General features: G+C 42.7%; 1 protein-coding gene across 4 annotated transcripts in view; it reads right to left on the reverse strand.

Moving 5' to 3' along the window:
- The window catches only part of OSBPL10 (oxysterol binding protein like 10), a 321,873-nt gene that overhangs the window by 204,930 nt on the left and 89,590 nt on the right, over positions 1–27,353 (reverse strand). For all 4 annotated transcript variants that reach the window (XM_001167116.6, XM_003950045.5, XM_009445074.5 and 1 more), the window contains exons 2-3: positions 15,605–15,780; positions 12,410–12,489 (exon numbers count right to left, since the gene is read on the reverse strand). In XM_001167116.6, the coding sequence (XP_001167116.2) occupies positions 12,410–12,489; positions 15,605–15,780 (256 nt within the window). The remainder of the gene's footprint in view (positions 1–12,409; positions 12,490–15,604; positions 15,781–27,353) is intronic.

The raw sequence follows: 27,353 nt of genomic DNA on the forward strand, positions 1-27,353 counted from the left end.
GGTAAAGGAGAAGAAGAAGGAAGAAGCAGCGTTGATATTTGCTGAGTATTGAACATGCACTAACTGGTTTATGTCCACCCCCATGTGTCATGACAGTGCCAGATGCAGAGGATGCAGTATGATTTCCCCACAGTCCCAGGCCTCCGAGGACACACGGTGGGCCATGAGGGCACAATAAGATGGGCTATAATGTCAGTGAGTACTGGTATATATGGGAGCACAGAGAGAAGACCATGCTGCCTGGGGAGGTCAGGAAGGCATCACAGAAGTATAAGGGGCTTTCTCTTTCTGTTTCTTGTTTTTTGAGATGGAGTCTCACTCTGTTGCCCAGGCTGGAGTTGGAATGCAGTGGTGCAATCTGGCTCACTGCAACCTCCGCCTCCTGGGTTCAAGCAATTCTCCTGCATCAGCCTCCTAAGTAGCTGGTATGACAGGCACACGCCACCACACCCGGCACATTTTTGTATTTTTGGTAGACAGGGTTTCGCCACGTTGCCCAGGCTGGTCTCGAATTCCTGACCTCACACGATCCACCTGCCTCAGCCTCCCAAAGTGCTAGGATTACAGGAGTGAGCCACCGCACCCGACCATATACTTAACCATATAAAGTATATGAGCTTTAAAAACCACAAGAGGGAGGGGGAGGGAAAGGCATTCCTAGCAAAGGAAACAGCAGTGACAAAGGCAAGGAAGCATGGAGGTGTGCAGGGTGCTTGGGGAGCTGTTTGTCTAGAACACTGACTGAATGATGGGTAGAGATAGAGGGGAAGAAACTGGACCCGAAATGAGTGGGCATTTAATGCCAAGATAAAGTTTTGGACTTGCCTTAGGAAGTTTGGTGCCACTAACGATTGTTCGAGCTAGGGACAGGCATAACTAGCAGTCTCCTTTGCTCTTTTGTCCTTCACTAAAGCCGCGTCTGAGATGTCTGCTCCATAAATGGCTCCAGTGGCGTGAACAAGTAGCTGACCCGGACCACAGAGAACATTAGCTCCTGCCTTCAGATCAGTAAGGCCTATGTTCCTGTTGCACAGGTGAGGCAAGTGGACAAGTGAAACTGATCAAGCATTTAATGCTGAGGTCCTAAAGAAGACCAGGACTCCCAATAGAAAGGGAGAAGAAAGGAAGGGAGGGAGGGACAGAAGGGGTGAGGGAGCCCCATTAAACCTCTGTAGATTAAAAGAACTGTTCATTGTGCAAGAGACAAAACTAGATATTGGTAAATTCCTTTCTTAGAAACCATTAAGTAATAGTGGAAGCTTTACCAGCTCTATCCAACAGAACTTTCTGTGATAATGGAAATGCTCTATATCTGTGCTGTCCAATACGCAGCCATCAGCCAGATGTGGCTACTGAGCACTTGAAATGTGTGCCACTGAAGAACTGATTTTTAAATCTTATTTCAATTAAATTTAAGTAGTCTCATGTGGCTAGAGGTCTCCATATTGCACAGCATAGTTTTAGAACCTGTATTTTCTTATCCCTTTTCATCTACTGTTTCTTAGACAAATGCAACAAAGGGAGTTTGGAATCCCTTTCGATCTGCTATGGTCTGAAGGCTTGTGTCTTCCCTAAAATTCATTTGTTGAAATCCTAACCCCCAAGGTGATAGCATTAGGAGGTGAGCCTTTGGGAGGTGATTAGGTCATGAAAGAAGAGCTCATGTTGTTTAAAAGTATCCAGTCTGTGGTAGCTTGTTACAGAAGCCCAAACAGACTAAGACACAACATTTTAATCATTCTGTTACTTCTGAATTATTTCAAATTGTTCTGAGAGACCCTAAAATTGCTTAATCATATAAAAGAGGTATTCAGTGTCATTTGTCAGATTGCCACCAAAATTCTGAGAATTCAGCCAATGAGTTACCAGCAGTACCCTCTCTAAAAGAATAAAATTGGATGTTGTTTTGAGTAGAATCAATCTTTATTTAGTATAAGCGTAAACACTTTGGTGTGCATTTTTCTTTCCAAGTAGTTGGATAGACCAGGATGTTGGGCTGGATGACTTCTGAAATCCCTTGTGACCACATGGTTTCAGAGTCTACAGATGTCACTGGGTTAATCTTGCTTCCCGTTGTGTTGCATCCTAACCAAAATATCAAAGCACCTCTCCAAAGCCCTCTGGCTCACACCCCAGGGCGGGAAAAAGTCAAGAAAGTTGTAGTCTTTCACCATCAGAAACCTAGATTGGCAGGAGGAACAATTAAACAGCTTCAAATCACCTCACCCTTCACATTTTGCTATGGATAGAATTCCCCACTCCTGTCTCCTCCTTCCCACCCCAACAAACAAACCCTTTAATTCCCTGGAAGGAGTCCACACATCCCCTAGGCCTCCCCAAGTAAAGTTTCTCAATGTCCCCAAACAGGGGTGGTGTCTGCACCTGGCAAGCAGGGGCGAGGTCTATCATTTGGTCTTTCAACCTATCCACACACTCCTGCGCACTCAACCACACAAGTGGGAACAGCGACTTCAGGACACACAGCCTTCAGGAACAGAAGACACGCACAGAGCATGCTCTCCTTAGTCAGAGTGGATGTGGAACCAACCAGTGTCAGCCAGGGTGCCAAGCCAGCCCATTTCTCTACGGCCTCCTTTCTCACTGTCCAATGCTCTAACATGCCCTGACTAAAGCCCCTACATGCTTGGGGAGTATAGATGCCATGACAAAGGCGGGGGAGGAGAGTTAGGGTATATCACTGGTGTCAGCTATCATTGGAAGTTTTGTAAACACAGGCAGGTCCCTCACAGCTAGAAGGGGTGAGGAAGAGCTGCCTCACCTACTCTTGGGGCTGTCCAGACCCCAGTGGACGGGGGTACGACAGGGCTCTTACTACCACAAGGCCACAAGGGAATTAATGTGCAATTATCATTCTAAGAGGATGGGCAAAAAGAAAAAATCCAAAAGACCTGTAATTTGGGCAGCTTCCAGCATGAATATTAATATATACACTCCTCAAAACTCAGTAGCTTTTGCTGTTCATTCAAGACCCCTTATGACTTATAATGAATTTAAAGTCCTGTATTAGCCAATCATATTCCTCCATGACCAAATTTGCATAAGACTTTATCCTAAAATTTGTATTTTAATTTAGAATTACCTAGCAAGGACAATAAGCCCTAACCATATGCCAATCTAACCACAGTGTCTTCAAACTCTTTACACAGATGAAGATTCACAGGGACCTACTGCCATCCTCAGTGTAGCCACCACTGTTTGCTCTCAGTGAGCACAGGGTCAAGTGGAGGAGACGGGAAACCAGGTCATTAGTAAGTGCCAGGAGAGAGTCAGGCCTGGGGTCCTAGAAGCCCAGAGAAAGGATTTCTAATGCAATGAGTATCATAAACTATTTCAAATACATCTACATATATCTACATTTTCTTGCTTTTTTATCCATAGATGGGAAAAAAAAAGTTGCTGTGCTTTCCATACTGTTAGATGTATAAAATACCAGGAAACACTTCCCTTTATTTTCTCAACTTCCCACTTGGAGCTAATCAAGAACAGGACACAGGCGGGACACGGTGGCTCTCGCCTGTAATCCCAGCACTTTGGGAGCCCGAGGAGGGTGGATCACTTGAGGTCGGAAGTTTGAGACTAGCCTGGCCAACATGGTGAAACCCTGTCTCTACTAAAAATACAAAACATTAGCCAGGCATGGTGGTGTGCACCTGTAATCCCAGCTACTCAGGAGGCTGAGGCAAGAGAATTGCTTGAACCTGGGAGGCGGAGGTTGCAGTGAGCCAAGATCAGGGCACTGCACTCCAGCCTGGGCACAGAGTAAGACAAGAAGAAAGAGAAAGGAAGGGAGGAAGGGAGGGAGAGAGGGAGGGAGGGAAGGAGGGAGGGAAACAGACAGACAGAACAAGGGGTCAGAAATGACCCAGACAGAAGGGCAAGTAGCTGACTGGAAGGAAGATAAAACACAAGAGAGATCCCAGAAATGTTCTAAGAAACAGGTCCCCAATTGAACACTCTCACAGTCACTTTAAAAATAAAACAGCCCAAACATAGACTAGGTCTATGGCCAAAGCCTGGTCTTCCTAGTCCCTCCTCACAGAGATGTAAACTGCCCATGAAAACAAAACGTGTACAAGTTCCGTGCATATGAACGTACAAGAAAAAAAAAAAGACAGGCAGGACGGACCTCCAAATGGAGTCATGTGTCTCTCTGCATTTTTCCACATTAAAAAGTGCCTGGAGGGATGCATACCCAAATGGTAGCATCAGATTATGTCTGGGGGTGGGGTCTGGGGTGACCTTTTGAAATACTTTTCTATCTTCTGAATGTTTTATATGGCATATAGGTAATATTCATAATCTTGAAAAATAATGCTACTTCCGTTACAGAAAAAAAGGCCTTTGCAAGCTGTTAGAGATGAATTGGCACTAGGAATACATTTGCAGTGAGGATGGGGAATGCCAGTCAGAAAACAGCCACCTGAACCAAAAAGGCAATCCCCGAGCTCCATCGGGTTTTGAAGCACCACATTCCACCTCCCCCGCCATTGTCTAGGTGGCTGCCAAGCGCTACTTGAGGAAGTGATAAGCATCACTGTCTGTCACACATTTATCCTTTAGGGATGAAACGTCAAGGGAGAAGATACTAAAGCCCAACTAGCATCACAGCAGACTCATAAGCTATTATTACACTTCGTGTACAAGTCATCTCCACAAACGAATCCACTTTCCATGTCCAGGAAAAAAAAAATCCAAAAACTATTGAAAATATTGTAAGTTTCCATCAAGTTTGACCTTTAAAAATTTTCTCAGTCAGAATTAAAGCCAATGAAACTAAAATTTTCTTGTATGAATGTCTTTTAAATGTTCCCTAATCACTTGACTTTTGTTCTTTTTACGCTACTTTTCACAAAGGTCAAAAGTAACTTGAAAACAGCACTATTCAGAAATTTCTCCAACTCCCGAACCCACTCCCAAATATTGACTTTTGTTGATTTTGAATGACCCTACATTCTTTGATGTGGTCACTTGAAAATAATAAGGCCTATCTAAAAACAGACTGATAAACAGACACATAGCCACGAATGGATTAAAAAGCAAAGTTGTTTTCCTTGAGGGATTTGTCAAAGCACCAAGGGTGGTCAGGAGTCTGAACTTCCAAGCAGCAGCCTTACTGAAAATCAGCACCTGCTACTAAGCCCCCAACTCCGAGGAGTGCTTCACTTCAGCAAATGGCTTTCACTTCACTCTCTTGCTTGAGCTATATGACAACCTTATGAGACAGATATCATCATTTCAAAGATGAGGAGACAGAGGTTCAGAAAGTACAAAAAAATGGTCTAAGCAGGTATGCTCAATACATCATTGGCAGAGCAGGGATTTAAACAGGTCTTCTCACTCTGAACCCCACAATATCATTTCTAAACCAGAATGTCATGAATTGAAAGATGGATATATCCAATTAATCAGAAGACACTTTTCATTCAAAGTTTACGGGAACCCCCCACCCCGCCAAAATGCTCACCTTGTATAATAAGCTTACATCCCCAAAAAATGAGTGCAAAAGGCTGATGTAATTTTAAGCAATATCACTTAAAAAACTGTAGAAACAGAATCAATTTAGAAGATTGAGGAAGGATTCCTTTGATTACATAAAGATTGCAGACATCCTATTCCAGAGCTGTTTCCTCTGCAATATATGAAAATATGGGGCTCAAGGGGATGGGGGTGAACCTTTCTATTCAAATTATGCCAATAAACTAGGATGGGAGATGGAAAGAAGAGGGAGCATGCTACGCAATTTGGGCTTTTGTTCCAGCTTAGTCACTTAACAGTTGTGTAACTTTCAGCCTGTCATTTAGGTTCAGTTGGCCTCCATTTTCTAATTTATAAAAATGGAAATAATACCAACTACCTCACAGGACTTCTGTGAAGAGTAACACAATCATGGATGAAGCTCACACTAGTATAAAGTATTAATTATCATTACTTCTGCCAACAGGCCAGTTCCTGATTCATCCTCAGTGCTTACTGAATTCCTATTGAGAGGTGACAGCGTGCTGGCAGTCCTCAGAGCCCTCGCCTGCTCTCGGCACCTCCTCTGCCTGGGCTCCCACTTTGGTGGCACTTGAGGAGCCCTTCAGCCCACCGCTGCACCATGGGAGCCCCTTTCTGGGCTGGCCAAGGCCAGAGCCGGCTCCCCCAGCTTGCAGGGAGGTGTGGAGGGATAGGCGCAAGGGAGAACCGGGGCTGCGCACTGCGCTTACGGGCCAGCTGGAGTTCCAGGTGGGCGTGGGCTTGGCGGCCCCGCACTCCGAGCAGCCGGCGGGCCTCCTGGTCCCGGGCAGTGAGGGGTTTAGCACCTGGGCCAGCGGCTGCGGAGGGTGTACTGGGTCCCCCAGCAGTCCCCGCCCACTGGCGCTGTGCTCGATTTCTCACTGGGCCTTAGCTTTCCCGCGGGGCAGGGCTCCGGACCTGCAGCCCGCCATGCCTGAGCCTCCCACCCCCTCCATGGGCTCCTGTGCAGCCCGAGCCTCCCCGACGAGCGCCGCCCCCTGCTCCATAGCACCCAGTCCTATCGACCGCCCAAGGGCTGAGGAGTGCGAGTGCATGGCACAGGACTGGCAGGCAGCTCCACCTGCAGCCCCCGTGCGGGATCCACTGGGTGAAGCCAGCTGGGCTCCTGAGTCTGGTGGGGCCTTGGAGAACCTTTATGTCTAGCTCAGGGATTGTAAATACACCAATCAGCACTCTGTATCTAGCTCAAGGTTTGTAAACACACCAATCAGCACCCTGTGTCTACCTCAGGGTTTGTGAGTGCACCAATCGACACTCTGTATCTAGCTGCTCTGGTGGGGCCTTGGAGAACCTTTATGTCTAGCTCAGGGTTTGTGAGTACACCAATCGACACTGTATCTAGCTGCTCTGGTGAGGCCTTGGAGAACCTGTGTGTCTATACTCTGTATCTAACTAATCTGATGGGGAGGTGGAGAACCTTTGTGTCTAGCTCAGGGATTGTAAACGCACCAATCAGCGCCCTGTCAAAACAGACCACTCAGCTCTACCAATCAGCAGGACATGGGTGGGGCCAGATAAGAGAATAAAAGCAGGCTGCCCAAACCAGCAGTGGCAACCCGTTCCGGTCCCCTTCTGCACTGTAGAAGGTTTGTTCTTTCGCTCTTTGCAATAAATCTTGCTACTGCTCACTCTTTGGGTCCACACTGCTTTTATGAGCTGTAACACTCACCGCTAAGATCTGCAGCTTCACTCCTGAAGCCAGCAAGACCACGAGCCCACCGGGAGGAACGAACAAGTCCAGATGCGCCGCCGTAAGACCTGTAACACTCACTACGAAGGACTGCAGCTTCCCTCCTGAGCCAGCGAGACTATGAACCCACCAGAAGGAAGAAACTCCGAACACATCCAAACATCAGAAGGAAAAAACTCCAGACAGGCCACCTTAAAAGCTGTAACACTCACCGCAAGGGTCCGCGGCTTCATTCTTGAAGTCAGTGAGACCAAGAACCCACCAATGCCGGACACAGTCTAACACCACTTTTCCTATCCTAGAAGTTTCCTAAGACCACCCACTTGATAAAAACTACAAGAAGCCAGGCTCAGTGGCTCATGCCTATAATCCCAGCACTTTGGGAGGGCAAGGCAGGAGGATCGCTTGAGCCCATGAGTTGGAGAACAGCCTGGGCTATGTGGAGAAACCCTGTTTCTACAAAAAATTAGCCGGGGATGATGGTGTGTGCCTGTGGCCCCAGCTGCTCAGGAGGCTAAGGTGGGAGGATGGATTGAGAGCCTGGGAGGTCAAGGCTGTACCACTGATTGCACCACTGTATGCCAGCTTGAGCAACAGAATGAGACCCTGTCTCAAAACACACACGCGCACACACACATACATGCACACGCACACACATGGAAGAAATTCACTCTTGCATTTCTTGCATTTAAGACCTTCAAAGTCATACACAAGTAGATTCTCATAAGAATGGCTTTATGACTCTCTCTCAACACTTTCTCCATCAATGCTGCTTTAATTTTTATCATGCACTAAAGGCTGAATGTTTTCTTTTGTTGTTTGTGTTTTCAGGGGAAGTCTGCGTTCTATTCTTCCTGGCAGACCAATCCCATACCCCGGTGACTCCACCTCAAGTAACACCGGAAACCACAGGATGAACCTATGTGACATGGAGAAAAGGGAGATTTTGTCTGTTTGTCAGTTTCTGTCCATGCAGAATCGGAAACTTTCCTAGAAGGGACCCCACCACCCACAGAGGGAAGCACATGGTGGCCCTAGCTGACATCTGTGAGGCTAGATGTCAGAGCAAGGACAAGAAAGTAGGAGACCCAGGTTCCAGTCTTAGCACCACAGCCTCCTGGTTGGGGCTTCTTTGTGTACAAACCAATGGAGGCTGGGCGAGATAGCCAGACCTCTGGATTTCAAAGGTGTTTTGTTTTTGTTGTTGTTTTTTTTTAAGTCTGGGAATTGACTTAGGGTTATTCACACTTTCGATTTTTCCAAGTAAGAATATTAAGAACAAAAAGTACCATAATTCCACTAAAATAACTAAAATGTAAAGACAGAATCAACTACTGATACACACAACAGCATGGATGAAATTCAAAAGCTTTTTTTTTTTTTTTTTGAGACATGATCTCACTCTGTCACCCAGGCTGGAGTACAGTGGTGCAATCTCAGTTTGATGTAACCTCTGTCTCCTGGGCTCAAGCAATCCTCCCACCTCAGTCTCCTGAGAAGCTGAGACTACAGGTGTGCACCACCATGCCCAGCTAATTTTTTTGGTATTTTTTTGGAGACAGGGTTTCGCCATGTTGCCCAGGCTGGTCTCGAACTCCCAGACTCGAGCAATCTGCCTGCCTCAGCCTCCCAAAGTGCTGGGATTGTAGGTGTGAGCCACCACATCCAGCCTCAAAAACTTTTTTGTAAGTAACAGAAGTCTGTTGTGAAAGGCCATATAATTCTACCTATAGAACATTCTAGAAAAAGCAGAACTATAAATAGGAAACCAATCAGCAGTTGCCAGTTGCAGAGGGGTCAGTGAGGAGATTGATCATAAAGGGGGTAATGAGGGAACCTGCTGGCAGGGCGGAATTGTGAGTACAGTGGTGGTTACTAGACTCCATATATTTGTCAAAACTCATTGAACTTTACACTTAAAAGGAGTTAAATTTTATTGTATGCAAATTATACTCCAATAAACCTCAATTTTAAAAAAAATGCAATCAATATTCTACCATATTCTACGATAAAAAGGAAGAATATTTTAACCATCCAAAAGCAAAGCAACATAATTTTTGAAAAGAAGAGTAGTCATTTATTTTAAATAAAGTTGTCTTTGGGAATAATTCCCTCCTTGTTTTTCTCATTTCACTCTGGACTGGGGAAAAACTTCATCAGGTAGTGACTAAGGCAGGTCCGGGTATTGAAACCACTGGCTGGGTCATCCTTAAAGCCTTTTTCAGCTCTACAGTTCTATGCATCTGGCTATCCTGCAGTTCTTACTAAAATGAGTTTGAATTATAGCACCATTTTACCTAATATTTGTTCCAGGGAACACAATTTTATTTTTTTCCCACCTGAACACGATTTTACATAAGAGTTTTTAAAAGGCAAAATTCCAAGCAGCTGTAGGGAAAGTATTCTCTATAGTCTACTGTAGAGGGATCTGATCTGCTGAGAATAAAGAAGAAACACGGTGAAGAGGAGGCTTGGCATATATTCCTAATAACCATGATGCAAATTAAGCAGCAATACTATAGTTAACTAGATATCAAGTTTATATTCACTTTGAGCACATCCTTGTTTTCACTATTTAACTTCTGCTTAAGCAGCCTTGAATTTGGTAATGCTGTCACTGAATAATAAGGTCTGTTCACAGTTTTAAAATTATTATTCCCTAGTTGATCATGCTAGCTAGGATATAAATGAGTGGTAATAGCACTTTCATCTCCATTTCTCAAATAAGAAATCCTCCAGGCCTAAACTTCTAAATTATTATTTATTTTTATTCTAATATTAATAGATTAGTCAGTATTCCTGAAGCTAACCAGAGAATACATCAGGAAATCAAACTCTGCTTCCAAGAATCTTCAAATCCTTTTTTTTTTTTTTAACTACCATTAGGAAGCCTTTAATTTTTCTTCTCTACAATGATTCATCAAAATATTAATGTACTTAAAGTTGGTTCCCCTACTTCAATTCCCACTCCCAAAATAAATTCCAGATGAATCAGTGATTTAAATATAATAATTAACCTATAAACTCCTTGAAAACAGTGAAGAATATTTTCATAATTTTGGACCAGAGATGCCCTTTCTAAATATGATACAAAACCAAAAGCCAAAAATAAAAATACTCATAAACTTGACTGCAAAAACTTAAATATTCTACAAAGCAAAAATTTTATTCAAACTCAAAATACAAATTGTCTACTAGGAGAAAATATCAACAGTACAAATGACAGGCCAAAAAAAATCCTTTGTACACAAAGAGCTACTGCAAATCAAGAGGAAAAAATGAGCTTAATAGAGAAACAAGTGAAGGATATAAATTGGCAGTTTGCATTATTTTTAAGAATGGCCAATAAATATTTGAAGACATACTTGGCCCCAGTCACGATTTTAGACATGAAAATAAAAATAATGAGGTATCCAATTTTGATCTGTGAGAATGAAAAAACCTGAATGTTAGTAACACCCGTTAATGAGAGGGGGAAACAAACCCTTACAGAACAGGTGGGAGTACAAATAAGGGCAACTGTTGTAAAAGACAATTTAGCAACATCTATGAAAATTTCAAAGACATATTCTAAGATCTAGCAATTCCACTGATATAAATTCATCCTACAGATAGACACCTAGAGGTATAAGAATATATATGCACAAAGACGTCACACATTACAGCATTATATGTGACAACAACAATAAGGAAACAACTCTAAATTTCCATTAGTAGAAGACTTAAATAAAGCACTGACATCCATTCCCAAAAACACCATCTGGCCAACCAAAAAGGAGTGCAAGTAAATCCATGTGCCTAATACAAAAAGATCTCCAAAATATATTAAGTAAAAAAAAAAAAAAAAGGAGAAAACAGTATGCATGTGATCCCCATTTGTATAAAAACATGTATTTACGTAGATACAGTTATATACACATACACATACCAAGATATACTAAATTTACTAGAAAGATATTCAAGAACAGTTAAGAACAACTATCTCTAATGAGCACATAGGGCAATAGGTGGGGATAAGTCCTTCTACTCTTATCCTCTTCTGTTCTGGTTTATAAAAAGTAAAGACACATATAAAAAGACAAAAACAAACTGCACTTCCTAGATATATATAAAGTACCAATTAAATGTTGAGAACTCCTACTATAATTCTTGGAAAATAAAGAAGGCCAATTGGGGGAAAATGCTTTAGAATGAGGGCTGTACCTACAGTTCCTGAAGATTCGGCTTAGGGCAAGTTAAGCGAGGCATTACAGGTAAGTGCCACTATCCTAAGCAAGTTAAGGAAAAGGGGATGTCTTTTAAAAAAAAAAAAAAAAAAAAAGCATTATGAAGAAATTATTTTAGTTTGTATTTGGAGGCAGAACAGCCAGGTGTATCTAAGTAAGACATTTCACATGGCCCTGACCCAGAAAGCAGGCAGGTTTTAGCAGATGGAATCATCAGAAGTTTGAAGAATGGATCTTTCTACAGGATGCATGGAATACAGAAAAAGATAGCAGTTGGATACACTAACTATATTTGAACTAATGATAGAAAGGAGTAGCCCTTGGAACATTAATTTTAACAAATATTTATTGCCCTAGATAAATGCATTTTGAAATTGTTTCCTGTATTTTAATGAATGTAAATCCTCCACAATAATCCATGAAAATGCCCACCTCCTACCTCCTGCACACCTAACACAAGATCTCACAAGGTCCCCAGGAGAGAATAAATCATACTTGGATGCCAAATTACCCGAGAACATTTTGATACACTAGGAATGCAGAAGCTCCTTGCAAAGTACATAAGCAATTCAGGGTCTAGGTTTTATTTAAGGATCGGTGATGGCTACTAGATTTACGAACTGTAAATCTGACAACTCCATCTCCATAATGAAATCATCCACTAGAACTTCTCAATAGACCAATTAACAGCTGCCTAAATTGACAACAGAATGCAAAAGTGTCTTTCCAGATTCGGTTCCCATAGTGTCTGCGTGCCTGCGTATTCTACCTACAAGAAAATCTGACTACATTTCTCCTGGCTTTAAATTTATGTGCAGCAGGACAAGTAGGAATTCCACTGCAGTGGGCAACTTAAAAAATAACATGAAAAACACCTTCCCCGAAGAAACAAATAATGGGGCTGAAAGCCAGGCTGGTTATTCGAATGCCTCCTTCCTTTCTCATGGTGACTTACCTTAGAATTCATTTCCATGTGGTATTTGGCACAAGCTCGAAGCTGAGTCACCCAGAATTGTTTCTCTTTTGCATCAGCAGCTAAAATAGAGAAAACAGAGAAAGAAATGATTGCAGAGATTGTTCCAAAACACATCCAGCTTATTTCTACACCCACCTAAGGGGGTGGGGAGCCTGGGGAGTGAGAGGTAGCAAGAAGGTGGGGAAGCAAGCACAGATCACAACGTTCTCAAGCGGCCTGTACTTACACCAAAACAGAGACTGCACTGAATCCCACGGAAAATCCTCTCTTGAGCCATATGAAAAATGGATTCTGAAATACCCGTTATAAGAATAATTTTGCCATTTTTTAGCCTCCTCTGAAAAAAGTCATTTCTATAATACTTATTTAAGGAACCACATGCTTATTTTCAAATGCCTCTAACCTTGTGTAGCTAATATGAGTATCAAATGGCACTTTTTTTTTTTTTTTTTTTGAGACGGAGTCTCGCTCTGTCGCCCAGGCTGGGGTGCAGTGGCGCCAACTCAGCTCACTGCACACTCTGCCTCCTGGGTTCATACCATTCTTCTGCCTCAGCCTCCTCAGTAGCTGGGACTACAGGCACCCGCCACCATGCCCGGCTATTTTTTTTGTATTTTTTAGTAGAGATGGGGTTTCACTGTGGTAGCCAGGATGGTCTCAATCTCCTGACCTCATGATCCACCCGCCTTGGTCTACCAAAGTGATGGTATTACAGGCTGAGCCACTGCGCCCGGCCTCAAAGGGCAGTTTTTCAGGGCCTTTTGCTATCTACCAGGGCTGTATTGTGGTGTTATTAACATTTACAAAATAAGCATTCAGTTGAATTACCATTTTAGTATGCTCTCAAAGATTCATACGATTGCAAAGAGCAAGATACCAAATGCTGCCTTAGAGAGCCTCAAATTTCCCCCAAAGAGATATTAAAGTGCAAGTAGTCATGTTGTATAGTTATGTCCTTCCATCTATAACCTATCTCTCAAATAATATATATAAAGTTATTCTCAAATATCATGGGCACACAACAGGTTCTAATGAAATCTAAATCATCAATTTAATCACATAAATAACTGCATAAATATAATAATACTAGCTGCGTAAATGTTGACTATGAAAAAAAAAAACAACGATTCCCTGGAAATTATATCTGTTTACAAAACTGGGCCTAAGTGTCATTTGTCCATAAAACCTGACTTCAGCTTGAACTTTCAGGAGAAGAAATCTAGAGTTACCAAATGGGAAATTCTTTGCTTAGTCCTATTTAAGGCATGAAGATGGCCCCTACAAATCCCAAATGATTTGTCTGTCAAAAGGCCTGTTACACAAGTCTGATTTACAGTGTGTACCAGGTGTAATGAACTTCCAAAGACAAAGGACTTTGCAGAAATTAGGGCCTTTTTCCTTAGTAAACTTGAAGAATTGCCAGTTTGTGGCAATACTATCCAAAGGCTTTGCATCAAAAATAGTCCCAAAAGCTGTGCGTCTCATGATACCATGATCCAACTCCTACTATGTGCAGGTAAGATGTGAAATGAGACACCAACAGCCAGTTCCTTGTGGGACGGGCTAAGGACAAGCCATAAACATGCAGAAATTTATCCTGACTTTTTTTTATAGTTAAGCTTTAGCTAAATTTAGCAATTGTGATTATTCCATGCAGATCATAAAACCTCTATATTTGCTATTAAAATTGCCCTCTAAAAAAAACCTAGGGCTTAATAATCCAAAGGATATTAATGATTCAATGGCAAAACAAGATGGCTCAATTGTCAAATTAGTTGGATATTTCTTTTGTATGGGTTTGTTATCATTTTATAAACCACAGGCAGGGTGGAAAGTGCCATTACGTTTTTCGTCTGCTATTGTTTCTGCACTGACAATTTATTAAGCAATAAATGGCAAAGCGAAGCCAAGGACCATATAAATCTAGCCAGCTGGAATGCACGCTGCATGAATCTCAAGAGAACATGAATCTTATCACATTCCTGAAAATTTTTTATCAACTATAGACATTTTTACTTCCGAGGTTTTTGGATTGTTTTATAGATTCTGAAATATGACTTGTATATAGATAATAAACATTAGCTTATTCCATCTCTTGGGTAGTGAAGCTTGGCAGAAGAATGGTGAAAATTGGGCTGAGAGGTGAGGAATGTAGTCCCTCAGTCTGACTTTGCAGAGGCAACTGATCATGGTCACGAACAGATAGCAAGCAGCCGTTTCTTCATACTTAGCTCTTAGTCAAAAGAAAATGTTACATTAAAAAAGGCAGAATTTTCAACCACCTCTCAATACTTAATACATACTACTTTTCCTCAGGACTTGATAAATAATATAGACTCTGCATGTCCGTGTGTGTGTGTATGTGTGTGCATGCACTTGTGGGCATTTAGATTTGTTGTTTCGTTTTATTATTTTATTAGAAGAAAAGTGGCAGAAGAACCACAGCAATGCAACCATGACAGATCCTGGTAGAATGATCTAGCAATCAAATTACACTGCAATTTTATTACAAGTCTGACATTTCTGTGTGATGGATGTGTCTTGAGGGTGAATACTGGACTCCCTGGAAAGTCATCCTCATTTCCGGGATGCTGGGCAGGTATCCATTTTCTTTTTTTTCTTTATTAAAGCAAAGATATCCATTTTCAAGAAGCAAAGAGAAGGGAAGAAAGCATACAAAGGGACATTAACTCCATTCCAGTTGGCTTCTCACCAGGCTCTACAACAGTGGATTGAAAAAAACTCAAAGGGGCACTTTACTAAGAAATGGTTCTAGAGAAACTTTGGGGGGAAAACACTAGGACCCTTAAAGGTCTTTTTTTGCCCTTATAGCACAGCCCTCACAGGGCACTGTAGTGAAGATTCATACTATTAGGTCAAAGAGAATATACTGAGCTAACACTTAAGATCTTCAAAGTCCTAAGGCGCGCTGCTTTGGGAATCACCCACCTTTCCTTTGTCCTTAATTCCTCAGTTAATTAGGACAAGTAATTCCTAATGTCAGCTCCATCTCCCCACCCCAGGGATAAGAGAGGCAATGTGTGTCACCACAGAGTCCTCCAAACACAGCAAACTGTCAAAGGCAATTTAAAAAAACAAAAAATCAAAAAACAAGAGAGCCATCACCATAGCAACTAGAGGCCTGTCTGAAAAGTTACTGGGAGAAGAACGCACCTCTCAGTTTAAACATCTCTCCATTAGCAGAGTACACCACCAGCATGTGGGGAGCTTCATCGCTCAGGGACACTATGGCTCCAGATAAAGACAGGACTCCTCGAGGCTTCTGGTGTTTGCTTTGCTCATTCACAAAATACTGCAGGATGCCAGCCTCGAAATCCAGTACGAAGTACCTGCACAGAGAAACCACAGTACATCATTTTTCTCTCCTACCCTATTCTGCACAGCAAAGCAGAAAAAAGCAAAGTGATCCAGAAGTCAACATCAAGACTCCACATCCATGAAGCTGGAAACCAAAAGTCCCTCCCAGATGCCCGTAGAAGTTAGCCTGAGTAGGGAGAGAGCACTGGATTCTTAAATCAGAGTGGCGCTCATAATGGGGCACTTGTGGGCAAGGGCCAGGACCACTCAGGATTTGGTGCCATGCCCACACTTCACCCAGTACCCATGGATACCACATTAAACCTCAGAATGGCAGAGACTGGCAGAAGCATTGCAACACAGCCTCTTGCAACATGCTCCACATGAATTCACAGGAACAGTTGAAATTCACAAGGCCTCCAGGAGAGGTAGTTTCACACCCAGACAGCAGCAGCAAGCTTGGTCTCCAACTTCCTGCCAGTGGCATGGGTACCATAAGGAGCCTGAGCACCTGGCAGCATCTGTCAGGGAACTGGAGGTGCTTCTGCAACCATCTGGACACGCTGTAGCAGGCCCATTCACACGAAGGCAAGGACTCCCCCTGCTCTGGGATGCTGAAATGCCACTGAACTCTACATCCATGGTAAAAGAAGAACTGCAATTTGCTTAAATCACACAATGAATATTTGTAGCCAAATATCTGGCCTGTTAATTTTCTCAAGCTATTACCTAGGAAGTAGTCAAGACAATTTCCCCTTCTCCACCAGGATGGAAATGTCTTCACCTGAGCCTCAGATTCTTACTGTGGCCTTGAGGCCCGCCCCTGCTGACTTTTCTACCTTCTCACTTCATCTTCCACTGACACTAGTCTTTTCTCTCTTCCTTCATAGTCACAAAGTTGCCTCCTGCCACAGGACCTTTGCACATGCTGTTCTTGCTGTCTGGAGCAGTTACTCAAAGTGTGGTCTGCAAATTTTGATGGTCTACAAACTGTTACCAGTCCACCACACCCTTTTGAAACATTTCCTGCATTTGGCTTTGTTTCAATATCCAAATGCGTAGATCAGTTGGACAAGTCTCAACAGTTCAGAAGTTGTCAAACACACGTGGTCCACACAAGCTACATACTAGTCATGAACCAATAACAGTGCAATTGGCAGATGGAGTGAAGCAGGTCCTTCACCATAGATAGTTTGAAAAACACTTGCCCAGAATGCTACTCCCCCTGCCTGGAATATGGTTCCTACCCCTTCTTGCCGTGTTAAGTTCTCCTGACCGGGTCAAATATTCTTTCTTGCAGCACACTTTGAAATGCTCCCTCATGGTACTGGCCCCATTTGAAGTCTACATTTGTGTGATTATCTGATTCAATGACTGGTTTCCCCACTAGACTACACTCTGCGGAAGTGGAAAGTGTTTTCCTCCCCACAGCGCCCAGCAGTGTGCCTGATAGTTCATTGCTACTCAGTTAGCACTTGTGCAAGGAATGAATAAAGAAAAAAAACCTACTAAATCCCACGTTTCTCCATCCATGCATCAAAGCACCCGGGTCATACAGTGAACTGATAGAGGCAATGCAACATATTTTACATTTTTTGAGGGATACATGGCGAGACTCAACATACCATCTGTACTACCGACTCAGGGACTTTTCACAGTTTTAATATTATATTGCACTACATTCCTTTTGATGCCATCATATTTTTGCAAAGAGTTTCAGCAGGTGCTATGATTTTAAAAAAACATCAACGTAGAACAGGAAAAGAGAACAGCAATGTCCAGTATGATTCCAAGGTTTGAGAAGCTGTGCAGTACCCACAGGTACACACATCCCATTAATAAGTAATTGTGGTTATTTAAGAAACTAAAATATTTTTCTTTCAATTGATATTATTTTTTCAAATAGCTACTGAGTTGTTTAGACATAAATATGTACGAGGTTGTTTGGAACTAACCACTTAAAAAATGAATCTGTTAGATACTTATTTTAACCTAGAAGCACCAAAAACCAGCAAAGTTCACAAACCTCTAAACTATTCTCACAATAACCCAACAGAATAGATGTTATCCCCACGTTATACGTATCCTGAGACTTGAAGGAATTTAAAATCCAAGTTCAACTCTTCTGTGTCCAAAGCTCAGGCTTGGGTCCACTCCAGCAAACTGAAACTCCTTGATTCTCACTCAAGTCCTTCCTTGTAACTTCTCCATATCACTTCTCCAGGACCTATTTACATACTTCATTCTCCAAATCTCCCTGTTCCAACAGAGATAATGAAGCTGAAAGCTCCTTTGCCTGGCAGTAGAGGTCCCTACTTATGGCCCCTGCCAGGGAGCAAGTCGCAGCCATCTCATTAGCACATGACTGCCCGGGTGGCAGTCCTCCAAAGCTCCAATTCCTCTAAGAAATCGTCCACTTTGAATTATTTTTAATATTTCAGATGGTCTGGCCAAGACTACTATCTATTTTACTCTTCTTCCCTCTCATCTCTCAAGTCATTCTAATAAAGGTATTTCTGGTTCTCATGAACAGCGTGGATAAACGAAGACGCAAAAATGTGTCAGAACCAGGGCTATTCAAAGTGTGATCCCCAAGCCGGCAGTAACAACATTGCCTGGGATCTTGTTAGAAATGGAAAATCTGGGGCCCCACCCAAGCCCTGCTGAATCAGAAACTCTGTTTTAAAAAGGTTCCAGGTAATCTGCTGCAGGTGAAGTGTGAAAATCACTGGCGTAAACTACCATCAACAAATCCCTTTCCTCCTCTTCCAGAGAAGTCACATCCAGAACATATTTCTCAGCTTTCCCTGCACTTAGGGTGTGGCTTTTTGAGCTTTAGCCAATAGAATGTGAGCAGAAGTGTGCACGCACGCACACACACACGCACTGGAATGGAGACAACCTACAGCACAACTTGGGAGAGCCTGGGTCCCTGAAACACCACCTGGAAGAGCATCACCTGCTGAGCAACACCCACATCAGACCACTATATTAATAAGAAAGAAACTTTAATTAGGCCACAGGGATCAATATCTGTTATAGCAGCTGCTAGCCTTACATTAACAAAGACATAAAAAACCCTTTTTATTTGTATTTTCAGATCCTTCTACTTGAAATTTGCCCCTATTCTTTAATGTGGGGCAAAAACCAAACTCCCTCAATGAGAGAAGAACCAGGGTAACTTCTGAGCAGCAAATGGTCAAATTATTTAAGTGCTGACTGCCTTGAGGAGTGTCTTCCACTTGACCTATATTTAATGTCATTCTGACTGCGGCTGGGCAGACAATGCTCATGGCAAGTCAGAACATGAACAATCATCCTTTCAAGCTGAGGAAGGAGACTAGGTAGGCTCACACTACAGCACATTGTGCCATGTGTGCCCCCCTACACACACCTGCAGACACAGCACTGCAGCATCCCCTTTGACAAGCATGCCCCTTTTTTTTTTTTTTTGAGATGGAGTCTCGCTTCTTTGCCCAGGCTAGAGTGCAATGGCACGATCTCAGCTCACTGCAACCTCCACCTCCCAGGTTCAAGTGATTTTCCTGCCTCAGCCTCCCCAAGTAGCTGGGATTACAGACACCACCACGCCCAGCTAATTTTTTTTGTATTTTTAGTAGAGATGGGGTTTCCCCATGTTGGCCAGTCTAGTCTCAAACTCCTGACCTCAGGTGATCTGCCCACCTCAGCCTCCCATAGTGCTGGGATTACAGGCATGAGCCTGTTTTTTTTTTTTTTTTTTTTGAGATGAGTCTTGCTCTGTTAGGCAGGACTGCAATGGTGTGATCTTGGCTTACTGCAACCTCCACCTCCCGGGTTCAAGTGATTCTCCTGCCTCAGCCTCCCGAGTAGCTGAGATTACAGGCGCTTGCCACTATGCCCAGCTAATTTTTGCATTTTCAGTAGAGACGGGGTTTCGCCATGTTGGCCAGGCAGGTCCTGACTTCAGGTGATCCACCCGCCTCGGCCTCCCCAAGTGCTGGAATTACAGGCATGAGCCACCGTGCCTGGCCACATGCCACTCTTACACAAAGGTAAGTAGAAAAGGAAGGGGATAAACTTTCAATGAAAAGGCAAAGTAACATGTCCTCAGTTTCCCCATCTACTCTATGCCATTGACTGGAATGAAGCAAAGGCTTAACTTTTCTCTCCTTACCACTCCTACCAACTTATCCACAGAGAACCTGCCAGCTTGCCAGCTTTTCTCTCTCCTAGAGGCAGCTTCCCAAATGCATCCTGTTCAAACAAATAACTATATAATTGAAGAGGACATTATTTAGGAGCTGGTATAAAGAAATGAATTGAACGCTGTTTTATTTTTTCAGTAAGTATGACAGAATAACCAACTGATGTCACATTATATAGGATATAGGGACACATTAATGATTTTTCACATTAACTATTTCAAACTGACATCTTTAACTTTCTGCCTTAGATGGAAAAAAAGAACATGTTTCCACTGCTTTCTAAAATAGTTTCAATGCAAATGCACAGGTTTGAATCATGTGTACTAAGGAGAGTTATCAATAATTTACTCCTCTTCTAAAGACAGTTAAAATTTTTATATTTGGAAGGGACTGATGGGACACTATCTGATTAAAAATTCCAACAAACTAGAATAAAATTGCAACAGACTCAACAAGTGTTCTTTCAGCATGGCCTTTAACAGTTAAGTCAGCTTGTGTCATATATGGGTAAGGACTGTCCATATAGCATTAAGAATTCCTGTGGGTCATATTCCCTGGTAGGAAAGAAATTAAATTTGGTTTCCCACAGGGTCATGGCTTTGTCAGGTACTGCTGTTAGGAGCACGCGGCTATATCTCAAAGTCACAGCTTTCATTCTAAATGGAAAATAAACCGTATTTCTGGATCGGGCTTCATTAAACCAAGTGAAATTGTCAGATAAAATCCTGAAACATTCTTAAAGATCTTCTCTTCTAGAGAACAGAATAAGGCAAATCTAATTCCTAGGTTCTGGGGTTTATTAATTAACTTCTTGAAGCTACAGTGTGCAACTTGACTGCTGTGTTGGTGAACTTAATTGTACACAGAGAGAACATACTTTCTTTGCTATGTTAAAAATAACATCAATAAAAGAGGAAAAAAAATCAAAGCATGTGCTGCAGGGAGAAAGGGAAAATGAGGGAAGAAAGCGAACAAACCCATGAGGAAAGCCATCTTAATTCTCACCAGGCTAGCTTCTCGGTGAAACCCTTGCTCAATCCCAAAGCTGGGAGATAGGGCAAGTGTAGGCCCCTTCCTGGGAAGGGCTGAGGACAAGCCATTGCCTACTAACATCCTTCAGATATATCCATTGTTTCCAAAAGAAGCACAAATGCACACATATATACCCTCATATACACTTATATATGTGACACACTCACACTGATGCCCACAAACATACATGCATCTCACACACACTAGACATATAAACACACTCACACAGGTACTTGCATTCATGCTTACACATGTTCACACTCACATACTCACAAACTAACTCATGCACACTTGCACAATTGGAGGCACCAGGAGTGTGACACACTCACACATTCATAACCACCCATGCACTCACCCTTGAAGGTGCATTTGCATATTCACACTCACCTGCACATGTTCTTACTCGTTCACATCCACACACTGCACTGCCCTTACCCACTCGCTGTGCCTTGCCAGTCTTGCGTCTCTGAGACATCATCTGTCTGCACAGGTACCCATTTCATTGCTGCCTCTACACCCCCATCTACCCGACAAAGTTTCATTAAGGTTCAACTTTAGGATCTAAAAGCTGACAAAAGCATACATGTTTCCTTTGTCGGGGAAGGAACTGGGCCTAGGATTTCACCAACAACCCTTAGCCAAACCCCAGGCAAGAAGAGAAATAGAAAGGAGAGGCCAGGTGCAGTGGCTCATGCCTATAATCCCAGCACTTTGGGAGTCTGAGATGGGTGGATCACCTGAGGTCAGGAGTTCAAGATCAGCGTGGCCAACATGGTGAAACCCCGTCTCTACTAAAAATACAAAAAAAAAAAAAAAATTAGCCTGGCATGGTGGCAGGTGCCTGTAATCCTAGCTACTTGAGAGGCTGAGGCAGGAGAATCGCTTGAACCCAGGATGCGGAGGTTGCAGTAAGCCAAGATCACACCATTGCACTCCAGCCTGGAAAACAAGAGCGAAACTTCGTCTCAAAAAAAAAAAAAAAAAAAGAAACAAACAAACAAAGGAGAAGGAGGTGGGGGGTGGGGGGCTGCAGTGGGAAACAGCTCACTCATGCTGACAGCCAGAAGTTAGAGCCAAACTACAAGAGAATTACAAACATGCAAGAAAAAAATCTTTCTTTGAAGCACTCTGCTAGACAGGCTGGTTCTAACAAAAAGCAAAATCATTTCATCTAAATTTAAAAGTGAAAATTAAAACAACAAGCATAAAGGGCCCAAGAAGGGGAGGTTATGGCCCTCTCTTTAATGACTGAGCAGCACACCTTACATAGCCACATTACTGCTATTACCAAGAGGGGCTCAGACTTCTCTTAGTCCTGGTGAGGATCAGTCCCTCACTGCTACACAAGATGGTCAAGTCCAGGGCCACGAAGGCCCCTTACCTACCCAGGCCCACCTTCTGCCATGTGAAAGAGGAATGAGCACCAAGCTCCTAGCTGACCGCAGCCTCATGGAGAGGGTGGACCTCCCTGCTGAGATCTGCCTCGCCTTCCTCAGGCCTCTATCTTCTGAGACGCATCTGCTCCAAACTGCTGGACTGCATGAACAGGGCCTGTGAACAGACTTCTGCACCCTGTCTTGTCCTGACCAATGGCAACTATGCCATGTTCTTCAGCTTAAGACCCTTCTCCTGGCCAGATGCAGTGGATCATGCCTGTAATCCCAGCACTTTGGGAGGCTGAGGCGGGCGGATCACGAGGTCAGGAGTTCGAGACCAGCCTGGCCAATATAGTGAAACCTCGTCTCTACTAAAAATACAAAAATTAGCTGGGCATGGTGGCATGCACCTGTACTCCCAGCTACTCGGGAGGCTGAGGCAGAAGAATCGCTGGAACCCAGGAGGCAGGGCTGCAGTGAGCCGAGATCATGCCACTGCACTCCAGCCTGGGCGACAGAGTGAGACTCCGTCTCAAAAAAAAAAGAAAACCTTTCTCCACATGGGATAGTTACTACCTGACTCTTCCAGAGTTGCAGTCAACAGACACCCCCATGAACACACAAATGGCAGAGACTGAGACCCTCCCTACCCTCAGCATCTCCCCCACTCCAAATGGTTCCCACTAAAAGATTTGCCTGGTACAAGGTCCAAGCTGGAAGGAGCAGTTCTTTCCAGCAATGTACACACTGATTCTTGAGGTTTCAGTAGCCTTCCAGGTCCCTCCTGTGCACAAACATCTAAAACTTCACCATCTCTGAGATCAAAAAGTACCTTGTTTATAAAACTTCCAATCTACTACTTACAGAAAAACTCAGGAAAAGTCAGCAAAATAAAGCACACTCAGTATGTGAAGTGGGGGGCCAAACTACGGATGCATTTTCCCAAGTGTCCCATATGTCTTTAAAATTAATATCATCTGGTAATCATTTGTTGAACCCTTCTCATCTCCAGAGATCAACAGACTAAAGTCAACAAAAAGTTTCCTCCTTGGAGCTACCAGTGTCACATAGGAGGTATCTACACATCTCCAGGTGGGGCTGTAATGCCTTAATCATTGTGGTGAAGGAAAGAAAGCACAATATATAACCCCAAAATATGCTCAACCTAGAGGGTAGAAAGAAAAGAAACTTTCTTCCTTCCCTATAGTAGTCTTGTCATCTTAGAAGAGTTTATACTCAAAAACCTTAAGAGGTTTAGAAGAAAATAATAAGTTTTCTAGAATTTCTCTCATGATAACCAAACTTCCTGGAAGTAAGACACTGGATCCTACAGCCAAAACCTTACAACAGGTTCCAAGGCACAGCACCTGCAGGCAAACTCAATCCCAACCAAATTTTAAAATCTGGAATCTTCTTAACTCTTGGAATTTGTGGCAATGACTAGAGAAATGCAGTGGTCTTCTTACATCTCTCAGCTACTTGTCTGTGACCAGAGTCCCACCACTGCCACCATCACCATCCTCCCAAACCACCAAGATGTAGAGATTCCAACACACCCCAGGTGGTACTAAATTGTCAGAGGGTCCTCAGGCTCATCACCAAGCCAGGAACAAATATAGTCTATTACATAAGAATTATATTAGAACACACTACCAGACTTCAAAAGATACTACAAAGCTGTAGTATCCAAAACAGCATGGTACTGGCACAAAAAAGAGACACATAAACCAATGGAACAGAATAGAGAACTCAGAAATTAATTCCTGTATCTACAGCCAACTGATTTTTGACAAAGGCACCAAAAACATACATCGAGGAAAGCTCAGTCTCTTCAATAAATGGTGCGGGGACAACTGGATATCCATATGCAGAAGAAAGAGACATCTCTTATCCTATACAAAAATCAACTCAAAATGAATGAAAGACCTAAATGTAAGACCTGAAACTATAAAACTACTAGAAGAAAACAAAAGGGAAATGCTGCAGGACCTTGGTCTGGGAAAAGATTTTATAAATTAGTGAGACCTCAAAAGCACAGGCAGCCAAAGCAAAAATAAACAAATGTGATCGCATCAAGCTATAAAAGCTTCTGTGCAACAAAGGAAACAACAGAGTGAAAAGACAATCTGCAGAATGGGGGGAAATATTTGCAAACTATTCATCTAACAAGAGATTAATATCCAGTATATACAAGAAACTCAAACAACAGCGAAAAAAACCCACAAATAATGGGCTGGGCGCCGTGGCTCATGCCTGTAATCCCAGCACTTTGGGAGGCTGAGGTGGGCAGATCACCTGAGGTCAGGAGTTCAAGACCAGCCTGGCCAACATGGTGAAACCCCATCTCTACTAAAAATATTTTAAAAATTAGCCAGGCCTGGTGGTGCATGCCTATAATCCCAGCTACTCGGGAAGCTGAGGCAGGAGAATCACTTGAACCTGAGAGGTGGAGGTTGCAGTGAGCCGAGATCACGCCACTGCACTCCAGCCTGGGTGACAGAGTGAGACTCCATCTCAGGAAAAAAAAATAATAATAATAATAATCTGCTTTAAAAATAATCTGATTTTAAATTGATCATTTAAAAATGATCTGAAGATATTTCTCAAAGGATATACAAATGTCCAACAAATATATGAAAAAATGCTCAACATCACTAATCGTTAGGAAAATGCAAATCAAAATCACAATGAGGAATCATCTAACCCCAGTTAGGATGGCTATTATCAAAAAGACAAAAAATAACAAATGCTGGTGAAGATACGAAGAAAAGGGAACTCTTATACACTATTGGTGGGAATGTAAACCAGTATAGCAATTATGGAAAACAGTATGAATACTCTTCAAAGAACTACAGGTACAGCTACCATATGATCCAGCAATCCACTACTGGGATTTATGCAAAGGAAAGGAAATCAGTATACTGAAGAGACATCTGCACCCCCACATTTAGTGCAGCACTATTCACAATAGCCAAGATGTGGAATCAAGCTGGGTGTCCAACAACAGACGAACAGATAAAGAAAATGTGGTCTATATACACAATGAAACATTATTCAGCCTTAAAAAAGAATGAAACCCTGTCATTCTCAGCAACACAGATGGAACTGAAGGACACTACGTTAAGTGAAATAAGCAAGGAACAGAAATTTAACCACCACATATTCTCTCACTCATGTATGGAAACTTAAAAAAAATTGACCTCCTAGAAATAAAAAGTAGAATAGAGGATACTAGGGGCTGGGAAGGGTTGGGGGAAGGGAGGGACAGAAGGAGATTTGTTAAAGGATACAAACTTATAGCTAGACGGGAGGATTTCTAGCATTCTATAGCACAATACAATGATGCTAATGAATAATATATAGCTTCAAATAGCTCAGAGGAGGATATTGCATGTTCCCAGCACAAATAAATGATAAATGTTTGAGATGATGGATATGCTAATTACCCTGATATGATCATGGTATGTTGTATGTCTCAAAACATCACTATGTAGCCCATAAATATGTACAATTATGTGTCAATTTAAAACAATAAAAATAATGTTTCTTAAAGTTTGGTCCAGTTGCTCTCTGCTTCTCAATCAGTTGAAAAGCTTGTTGAAAATGTGGATTCTGACTCTCAACCTACACCTAGAGGATCTTTGTGAAGGTCAGGAAGTCGGAAATGTGAATTTCAAGAAGTTTCCCAAGTGATTCAGAAGCACCCTCAAGTACAAAAAACAGTGCAAAATCAGAGTCAAAATAAAACCTTCTGTCATTCATCACCCTGTTTTCCATCTGGTATGCCAAGCATTTCTCTCAATCATTCATTCAAACACCTGAGCACCCACACACCCATATAACCAAGATGAATGTTATTTAAGCATTAGCCAACCTCATTTTGTCTTAGTCAAAAACAGCCAAACCCCAGCTTTCCTAAATCACAGCAGCCCAGACAGTGGATTCTTGGTTTTGTCACTCTGGAAGGGTTTTTGAGAAAGATTTAAAGACATTGTTTGAAATCACCTGGCATCGAGTTCCTGCATAATGGGATCATCACCTGGCATTATGAAGGTGCTCACTTGAGCAGAGGGGCTCCAGGGGCCAGGCTGAGTGAAGCACCTCAAGATTAAGAGCCACCAGCCTGAGAGGCTGCTGCTTTGGAGACCTGATAAAGCACCAGAATAAGTCAAAGTGAACTTTTAACTCAAGATTTGATGCACTGAGCTTGGATTTGATCTATGATGAGATTCGATCTGCTTTTAAAGACTAGTTGATTTAAGCTCGAAAGAAATGAGACCTGTCTTATGAGAATTAATATAGGCTTTCATAATATTGCCTCGTTTCCCTCTGAACTATTAACTCTTGAGTTTCTGGTGTCTTTAGGTGAAAATTTCGATACCAACCTGCGTCTTAATGCTCACAAATTATATCTTATTCTTGATACTGATGATGTTGGAACTTACCTGGAAATGAGCTAAGTCCTGATTCAAGTCTCTGCTTTGTACTATAACACACACATCCTGAAAGTCACACTGAAAAAATTCTGATACTAGCTAAAGCCCTGGGGTAAAAGTGGGTGAGCAACCCCAGTTTAGTACCCACCAAGAGCAAGAGAGATGGGAGCTGTCCTGTGGAGGCCAGGAGAAGCAAACCCAATCATCAACAGGCCCCATGGCTCAGCTTTTTCCCCAAACATCAACTAAGTCTCTAAATTCCACTGTCCCTGAATTCAAAGTGTCCTTTACTTTTTCTCTAGGGGCAACAAAGCATAGAGGAAGGTGGTGTGATTCGGCAGTCAGAGACCTAATTATGCCCTAGGCCAGGGGTTTTCAGACTTTGCCCACATCAGAATCACCTGGAAGTTGGTTAAAACACAGCTTCCTGGGCCCCTCCCCCAGAGCTTATGATTCAGGAGGTCTGGGTGGAGCAGGAGAATTTGATTTCTAACAAGTTCCCAGGTGATGCTGATGCTGCTGGTAGGACCACACTTTGGGAACCACTTGTTTTCATTTTTGTGACCTTGAGCAA

Source organism: Pan troglodytes, chromosome 2, assembly GCF_028858775.2.
Source record: "Pan troglodytes isolate AG18354 chromosome 2, NHGRI_mPanTro3-v2.0_pri, whole genome shotgun sequence".
Classification (NCBI taxonomy): Eukaryota; Metazoa; Chordata; class Mammalia; order Primates; family Hominidae; genus Pan; species Pan troglodytes.